Source organism: Lactuca saligna, chromosome 5, assembly GCF_052625555.1.
Source record: "Lactuca saligna cultivar CGN05327 chromosome 5, ASM5262555v1, whole genome shotgun sequence".
In the NCBI taxonomy this organism is placed as follows: domain Eukaryota; kingdom Viridiplantae; phylum Streptophyta; class Magnoliopsida; order Asterales; family Asteraceae; genus Lactuca; species Lactuca saligna.
In genome coordinates this window covers 230089924-230099542 of record NC_136421.1, presented here as the reverse complement: position 1 = coordinate 230099542, position 9619 = coordinate 230089924, and the positions used below count along the sequence as shown (strand labels likewise).

At 34.4% G+C, this 9619-nt stretch overlaps 1 protein-coding gene across 2 annotated transcripts; it reads left to right on the top strand.

Moving 5' to 3' along the window:
* The first annotated feature begins 987 nt into the window (after positions 1-987).
* Positions 988-9135, top strand: LOC145045900 (pleiotropic drug resistance protein 1-like). 2 transcript variants are annotated; one of them, XM_078994189.1, is made up of 22 exons: positions 988-1639; positions 2867-2987; positions 3082-3170; positions 3258-3342; positions 3427-3586; positions 3703-3779; positions 3984-4037; positions 4115-4507; positions 4626-4907; positions 4982-5298; positions 5384-5544; positions 5636-5739; positions 5854-6004; positions 6089-6264; positions 6355-6684; positions 6757-7047; positions 7206-7289; positions 7379-7512; positions 7807-8034; positions 8126-8297; positions 8365-8619; positions 8713-9135. In XM_078994189.1, the coding sequence occupies exons 1-22, from the start codon at positions 1275-1277 to the stop codon at positions 8968-8970; spliced, it is 4287 nt and encodes a 1428-aa protein (XP_078850315.1). In that variant the 5' UTR covers positions 988-1274; the 3' UTR covers positions 8971-9135. The 2 variants fall into 2 exon arrangements, with proteins under 2 accessions (XP_078850315.1, XP_078850314.1); XM_078994188.1 differs by having other exon boundaries at positions 5854-6264.
* Positions 9136-9619: the final 484 nt, after the last annotated feature.

Below are 9619 nucleotides of genomic sequence, written 5' to 3'. Positions count from 1 at the left end.
TAAGTATATAATCGATCCGATAAAATTTCGGTCTGAATCCGCCACTACCAGAGGAGCATGTCGGATATCCCGCTCACACATCTTGTGCTCTTAATTATATTTTGAAAAGGAAATCATATTAATATTTAAAATCAACCTTTTGGACACTTTCATAAAATTTGAATTTTGTTATCAACAGTTGATCCAAATTTAGCTTTTATCAATTACTGATCATTATTGATATGGTTGTATTTTATTCGCATCTAATTTGTTAATTGATCTATTTTATTTTTATTAAAATAATAATCATTATTAAATTGTATTTATCAGTAAAAACCAAGATTCTAAAAAGCTTTTCATAGTTCAAAGGCTTATATGTGTTGTCTAACTATAATAAAATGTTGACTTAAGTTATATATGTATATAAAAATTAATAATAATATAAACTTATTAACTATAAAAAGAATTAACGCCTTAAGTCGTGTCTTATAAACGATGTGGCTTGTCACGACTTGTAAAACCTTAAGGCCGGCTTAATATTGTTGTCGAGTCATGCCTAATGTTATTTAGAAAATTGGTAGAAACTATCTTTCTACGGTGTGTTAGTAATCTTTCAAAATCTTACAATATACAATTTTATATCAACCTTTTTGGATGGTTTAATACATGATGATAGTATAATCAAACTTATCTATCATTACTAACTGTGTTTTACTTTAATCTAAAAAGTTGTTTATTTAACCTTTATAAAGAAATACTTAATTAATAATCACACACTTTTATTAAACTATTTCATCAAGTAAAAACAATATTTGTTTTACACAAAAGGATGTAATTTTTTTGTTTTTAATTGGACCAAAGAATTTATTATGGTCGTGGCAATCATATTTTAATTAGTAGAACTCATGGCTAATAAAGTATTACTTCAATCCAACAGAACAAGAAGATTCCCAAAACACTTTTAAATCGTTGTGCCACTTAAGTGTTGACCCTGCATGAAGTGTACGAACTCTCAAGATCCTCCAACAATACGCTTCTGTGGAGAAAACACTTTCTTTATGAATGAAATTCATAAAAGAACCCTTTTTGTTCTTGATCGATTCTTGCTACTTTCAAGTTTTTCTTGATGGATTCTTTCTACTTTCAAGCTTTTCTTGATCAACGGTGAATACCCAGATCAAATTTCACGTCCCTTTTAAGAAATCTGTCTTTTTTTGTGTGTGTGTGTGTGCCTGAGGTCTAAAACCCTCGACGATTTTGATTTCTTTTAGCGGTTTTTAGGGTTTTGACTGACAATGGATGGAAGTGATATTTATAAAGCTAGTAGTAGTATGAGAGCAAGTAGTAGTGGTAGTGGAATAATGTCGAGTTTAAGATCTGCAAGTACTTCTGTATGGAGGAATTCTGGGATGGATGTGTTTTCAAAATCTACTCGTGAAGAAAATGATGAAGAAGCTCTTAAATGGGCTTCTCTTGAAAAGCTTCCAACTTTTGATCGTTTGAAAAGAGGTCTGCTTTTTGGATCAAGAGGACCTTCATATGAAGTTGATGTGGATAATCTTGATTACAGTGATCGAAAACGATTACTTGATAGGCTTGTAAGGATTGCTGATGAAGATAATGAAAAGTTCTTGTTGAAGCTCAGAAACAGAATTGATAGGTACTTTAAATTCCTCTTTCTTGTTGTTTGATTGTATTCTTTCTCCAACGATATGATGGTGTCAAGCGGGTGGAATTTGGCATATAATGCTTAAAAATATCGATTACTATTTAAATATATGGTATAATTTTCGTAATCATATTTAATGATAATATAATAAGTAAATATAAGATTAAAAAGATGGAAGAGAGGTTAACATGATGTTAAGTGCTAAACATTTTAACAAGAATTAAAATTCAAACGTTTTGATTTTGACCAATTACACTGTTCATTTTGTCACCTTTATTGAAGCGTAATCGTTGTACCAACATAACGAACAGTAAAGTATGCTAAAATTGGTCAAACGGTCAAATAGGATTGAAGTTTCACAACTTCTGTTATTTGATCATTTTCATTCACCAAGTACTACTGTTTGTTTGTAACGAATCTGAAAGCATGATGTACTTGGGTGTTGTTTCTTTATTGAGATGAATTTAATCTAGCAAAACTATATAATTAACATGACTTTAATCTGTAAGTTATATATAAATGATTTCTTTTTTTAACATATTTCTCCAAAACGTGGCTGCTTTCCTATTGAGTCATAGTCTTCTACAAATTTGTCTCGATTTTTTTTTTCTTTTTATATTTTCTCAAGTGTCCCATTTGATTATTATTATTATTTTTTATTTTTATGCTAGGGGTATTTGAGGTTGCTTATTTTGATGACTTATGTTTATTTGTAAAAAAATGATAAGTTGATAATTAAATTGTTTTTTAGAATTTAAAAATTTCTAAATGATCAATATGGACCAGATATAAATAGACATATAGTTATAATATGGTTAATATTATTGGTTTAAATAATTCATAAGCTAGTTTAGATAAATTAGAACCGACAAACTTCTCCAAAACTCCTTAATTAAGTCATAAACACTTATGATTTAAATCTATCCAAATACTACTAAAACCTATTTATTAGCGGTCAAATCGCAATAACCTAATTAGCATCTTAGATAAGTAATCTCAAACACACCTCAAGCTAAAAAAATTAAGATTTAATAAAAAAAAGTTAAAGAAAAGAATTGAAGCTTTTCCATTGAGTCATAACTTTTTACAAATGTGCCATTTATGTTTATCCTTTCATTTAATTAAACATGTAACGTTCAAAAAATGAAAAAGACAGTTCTCTCTTAATTTTGAATTCTATTTTCTTACATTTTGTAACTTTCACTCCGAATGTTACAGGGTCGGCATTGATTTGCCAACAATTGAAGTCAAATTTGAGCATATGACTGTGGAGGCAGATATCAATACAGGAAGCAGAGCTCTACCTAGTTTTATAAACTTCCATATTGATATATTTGAGGTTAACAATCCAATCATTTGATACATTCAACTTTCTTGAACGTTTTTAAATAAGCTTTCCCTATAAAATATGTATCCATGTTTGATTCCATTAGGTGTTCTTGAGCTTATTCCATATGCTTCCAAATTCGAAAAAACATATAACCATCCTTGATGATGTTAGCGGGGTCGTTAAGCCTAGCAGGTGAGCAAAAAGAACATTAACCATCCTTAAATTATAACTTAACTATAATCATTTTACTAAATCTAACATAATAAAACATGTTTTTAGAATGACATTACTTTTGGGCCCACCTAGTTCTGGGAAAACAACACTGTTGTTAGCGTTGGCTGGGAAGCTTGATAAGGATCTTAAGGTAAAATCTTGTTCCGAATGACTTAATTTCAAGATTAAAACATTACCATATTGTTTAACTTTGATATTTGGTAAATCTTTGTAGAGCTCTGGGAAGGTGACATACAATGGTCACGAATTGCATGAGTTTGTACCCGAAAGAACCTCTGCTTATATCAGTCAAAATGATGTCCATATTGGAGAAATGACTGTTAGAGAAACCTTGGCTTTTTCTGCACAATGCCAAGGGGTTGGATCACGATATGGTTAGATTGAGATTACTTTGTCCTGATTTTTAATTGTGGATATAAGTATAACAATATGTGGAAATTTCCAAAAAATAAATAAATAAATAAACAAGGGTTTTTCGTATAAATTGCAGAGATGTTAGCGGAGTTGTCAAGAAGAGAGAAAGATGCAAACATCAAGCCTGATCCTGACATCGACGTTTTCATGAAGGTATGGACCCCGCTCCAGAAGTCTAATAGGAAAAAAAAAATAAAAAAAATTGTTTAAGGATATTCACAATATAGATTTTTCGAATTGCAAAATTGCGTTTTGAAATGTCTATACCACAACAAACCATTTTGGTCAATTTTGTCTTTCGTTTATTTCGTATTTCTTTATGATTTAAATTTGATACTTTGTGGTTTTTTTAATAAGGCTGCAGCATCAGAACGTCAAGAGGCAAGTGTGATGACAGATTACACTCTCAAGGTATGAACTTGAGATTAGCTTTTCACAAAAAATAATTATTTATAAAACCTAATATATATAAGTTGTTTCTCATGAAGTTGTTGGGTTTGGACATTTGTGCGGATACCATGGTTGGGGATCAAATGGTACGCGGGATCTCCGGTGGCCAAAAGAAGCGAGTTACAACGGGTGAAATGATAGTTGGACCCTCAAACGTTCTTCTTATGGATGAAATTTCCACTGGTTTAGATAGTTCCACAACTTTCCAAATAGTGAAATCACTCAGACAATTTCTTCATATCCTTGAAGGAACAGCTGTCATTTCCCTCCTCCAACCAGCACCAGAAACATATGATTTATTCGATGACATTATCCTTTTGACAGATGGGAAAATCGTGTATCAAGGACCACGTGATAATGTGCTCGAGTTTTTTGAATCTTTAGGGTTTAAATGCCCTGAGAGGAAAGGTGTCGCTGATTTCTTGCAAGAAGTATGTTCTCATTGTTTTCCCCTTGATTCAGTTCATCTCTACTTCACCACATATATATATATGGTTAGCATATGTTTTTAATTTTGTATAATTGTGAGATGTGGAAATTATGTTACAGGTGACATCGAAGAAAGATCAGCAGCAATATTGGATGAGAAGAAATGAGCATTACAGATTTGTGACAGCTAAGGAGTTCTCCGATGCATTTCGTTCCTTTCATGTCGGGAAAAGACTCGGGGAAGATATTGCCTCCACATATGACAAAGCAAGAAGCCACCCTGCTGCCCTTACGAGTGAGAAATATGGAATAAACAAGAAAGACCTCTTAAAAGCTTGCACCCATAGAGAAATCTTGCTAATGAAAAGAAACTCTTTTGTTTACATCTTCAAATTGTCCCAAGTGAGTATCATTTTCGTCACAAATGTTCACTTTTTAGGGTTAATTAGCTCTAATCAAGATTGTTAATATTTCAGTTATTTATCATGGCGTTAGTTTGTATGACGGTGTTTTTCCGAACTGAGTTGCATAGAGGTAGTGTAGAAGATGGAGGGTTATATACGGGTGCTCTATTTTTTGGTGTGGTTATGATCATGTTTAATGGGATGTCTGAGATCTCAATGACAATTGCAAAGCTTCCGGTATACTACAAGCAACGAGACTTCTTATTTTATCCATCATGGGCGTATGCTCTTCCATCATGGGTCATCAAGATTCCTGTTTCCCTTATCGAATCTGCTTTGTGGACGATTCTTACGTACTATGTCATAGGATTTGATCCTAATATCAATCGGTATAACTTCTCAAGATTTTCAAATTTCATGTTCTTGTTTCATCTTATACGTATACCCTTCTTACCCAATTTTTACGTTTTACAGATTCTTCCGACAGTATTTTTTACTGTTTTTTGTTAACCAAATGTCTTCGGCATTGTTTCGATTTATTGGAGCATTGGGTCGGAACATGATCGTTGCCAACACTTTTGGTTCATTTGCTCTTCTTTTAGTCTTTGCGTTGGGTGGCTTTGTCCTTTCACGAGGTACTTAGAAGTTACTTGATTGAAAACCGGTAAAAATCGAATCTTTTTTATCTTTTAATGTATAAAAACCATGTTTCCCTAATTGTTACAGATGATATAAAGAAATGGTGGTTGTGGGGTTATTGGTCGTCTCCAATGATGTACGCCATGAATGGCATTGTCGCTAATGAATTTCTTGGGCATCAGTGGAAAAAGGTAATACTATTTTTGTAACATCTGAAGTGCACCTAGGATGTGATATTACAATATATATGCTTCCGAAGTCGATGTATTGATATGCCAAAGCTTAATTTTTCTATATGTTTATAGACTTTAAACGATACTATACTCGGGAAATCTGTGATCACTGCACGAGGGTTCTTTGCAGAAGACTACTGGTATTGGATTGCAATTGTGGCAATGATCGGATTCATTTTGGTCTACAACTTTTGTTTTGCTTTGTCTCTCGCTTTTCTCAACCGTGAGTATTTTTTCTACATTTTCATACTGAAATACGACTATAAGCGTAGTAGCCATTCATTAACATTTAGTGTACAATTCATAGCTTTTGGACAATCTCGATCAACCGTATCAACACAAACACAGAGTGACACAGGAGCAGTTGAGTTAACATCACCAGGTGGTGGGAGCAATCAAAAGAAGAAAAAAGGAATGATTCTTCCATTCGAACCACATTGCATTACCTTCAACGATGTCAAATACTCGGTGGATATGCCACTGGTAACTTGGAAGAGTTTTTTTTCTTTACAAGATCCAAACTTATAATAGAAAAAATTTCAAATCCTAAGAGTGTTCTTATGTTTTTTATAGGAAATGAGAGAACAGGGATTGAATGAAGATCGGTTACTACTACTTAAGGGAGTGAGTGGAGCTTTTCGACCAGGGGTTTTGACCGCATTAATGGGGGTGAGTGGTGCAGGAAAAACTACTTTAATGGATGTACTCGCAGGTCGAAAAACGGGTGGGTATATAGAAGGTGACATCAGGATTTCCGGGTATCCAAAGAAACAAGAAACATTTGCTCGGATTTCTGGGTACTGTGAGCAAAACGACATTCATTCGCCTTATGTAACTGTTTACGAGTCTTTGCTATATTCGGCTTGGCTAAGGTTATCAACTGATGATGAAGGAACTCGAAAGGTTAGTGTGGTGAAACTCGATTACATTCTTTTTGGGTTTTTCAGGATAATAACATTTGAATGTTGTTTGTAGATGTTTGTTGATGAAGTTATGGGACTTGTGGAACTAACTCCATTGAGAGATGCTCTAGTTGGGTTGCCAGGTATAAATGGGCTATCAACCGAACAACGAAAGCGGTTGACCATAGCAGTTGAGCTGGTGGCTAACCCTTCTATAATATTTATGGATGAACCAACGTCCGGTCTTGATGCTAGAGCGGCTGCTATTGTCATGAGAACCGTTAGGAACACAGTGGACACGGGTAGAACCGTTGTGTGCACCATTCATCAACCTAGCATCGATATATTTGAAGCTTTTGATGAGGTACATTTAAAAAATCCACATTTTTGTCTTCATTTTTTGTTTCAATGAAAAAAAATTTAATCCAATGCATGTAAAATACAGTAAAACCTAACTTTTTCTAGGGAAATGTGGTTCAATACCCTTTAAGTAGCTAACTTATCACTAATCATATTGTGTAGCTATTCTTGATGAAAAGAGGAGGACAAGAGTTATACGTGGGACCCGTGGGTCGTCATTCTTGCCAGCTCATAAGATACTTTGAGGTAAGATATTCAACGTGTCGAGTGTACATATGCTATTGAGAAGCGGTATGCAACTAACGTTGTAACACCCAATTGTTATTGTGAACCAGGATATCAATGGGGTAAGTAGAATTAAAGACGGATATAACCCCGCAACATGGATGTTGGAAGTTAGTACCACTGCTCAAGAACTGTCTCTTGAAGTTGATTTCACCGAAATCTATAGGAGTTCTGAACTTTATCGGTGAGCACTTCAATTGGACTATGTTTACAACCTCATTTATTACATTGAAAAGAACTTCGACAAACTTTTAGGGTTATTTTCGATAATGAGGATAAAGAGGTTATCCACGTATTTTGCATACACTAGAGATTGAGAGGGGGTCCCTCTACCGCCTTTTTGTGGGACAAACTTTTACAATTTTTTATCCATTAGCATAATCTCAGTCTAATGAATATCAAAAAGAGTAGAATTTTGTTTTAGTCTGTTTAACAGAAGTTAAACAGTTTCTAATCAAAATCGCCTAATATTTCACAGGAGAAACAAAGCTCTTATCGCTGAACTAAGCATATCACGTCCCGATACAAAAGATCTCTATTTCCCAACCCAATACGCACAGTCTTTCATGGTCCAGTGTGTCGCATGCCTATGGAAACAACGGTGGTCCTACTGGCGGAACCCTTCTTACACTGCTGTCCGTTTTGCTTTCACCACCTTTATCGGGGTCATGTTTGGGACCATGTTCTGGGATCTTGGTGGTAAACGGTAAAAACCCTAAACTAAAACACTAAACCCTAATCAATTGTTTTTGTTACAACATTGTTACACATGTTGAATATTTTGTTTGTGTATTCAGGAAAACCCAACAACAGCTAACTAATGCAATGGGTTCTATGTACATGGCGGTTCTCTTCCTAGGAGTCCAAAATGCATCGGCAGTGCAACCTGTTGTGGACGTAGAACGCACTGTCTTTTACCGAGAACGAGCTGCAGGAATGTATTCCGCTTTACCATATGCCTTCGCACAGGTGATTATACCAAATGCTTACCAGTGATTATCTGTTCAAGATTCTGAACATTTTCTGGTTTACGTAGGTTCTGGTCGAAGTACCTTACGTTTTTGCACAAACCGCCTTCTATAGTCTGATTGTGTACGCCATGATCGGGTTTGAATGGACAGCCGCCAAATTCTTCTATTACTTCTTCTTCCAGTTCTGTTGTCTACTCTACATGACGTTTTACGGCATGATGACGGTGGCAATCACCCCCAACGCCAACATTGCCGCCATTATCGCAGCTTCATTTTACGGGTTTTTCAACCTGTTTTCTGGCTTCATCATTCCACGACCCGTAAGTTTCTTGATCTTTTCATCTCAATTGTGAATAACATTAACCCTTCATTCTTGATCGCTGATCGTTAGGGTTTTGTTCCGTTTGCAACAGAAAATTCCGGTGTGGTGGCGGTGGTACTACTGGTGTAATCCGATGGCGTGGACCATCTACGGCATGGTGGTGTCGCAGTTTGGCGACTATGACGACGTGCTTACCAACGGTGAGACGGTGAAAGGGTATCTGGATCGGTATTTAGGCTACAAACACGATTTTCTGGGCATAATTGCCGGAGTTCACGTGGGATTGGTTTTGGTCTTTGGGTTTATATTTGCTTATTGCATCAAATCGTTCAATTTTCAGAAGAGATAAATATCAAATAATCACAACATCAAAGTCCAATTTTTTGTATTTAAAGTGTTTATGATTTTTTTTTTTTTTTTTTTTTTTTTTTTTTTGTGTGTGTATTTGGGGGGTACTTGATGTGTAATTTATCCAGTGTGGAGTATATTTATCTTTTGTACATTGTATTTGATATGATTGAGTGTCACTTAAACTCATTCACCATTAGTTGAATCTTAATCTGATTTGGAGTCTATAGTAAAAAGTTTATGGTTTTTTAACCTGATTCAACCAAATTGGTTCAGGAGAAAATTAAGTTTAACTAAAAAAAATAATTGGTTCAATTTGTATTAAAAACGGTGGTAAAAGGACGGAGCCTAATTGGGCTTTTTTTTATTTTTTTTTTTTTATTTTTTTTTTTTTACTATTGATGAAGGGATAATGACTTAGGATGGTAACTAACTCTTATCCGTGTTCACATATTGACAACTTCTTTATTTTTATACATAATAAAACAACTAACTTGTTTTACCTGTTTTAATTATACCAATATTACCGGCTAATACATGTTTTAACCGGTAACTCAAAAGTAAAATGACTACGGATGGTAACTACCTCTTATCCGTGTACACATATTGGCAACTTCTTATTTTTTGTACATAAGAAAGAAACTAACTTG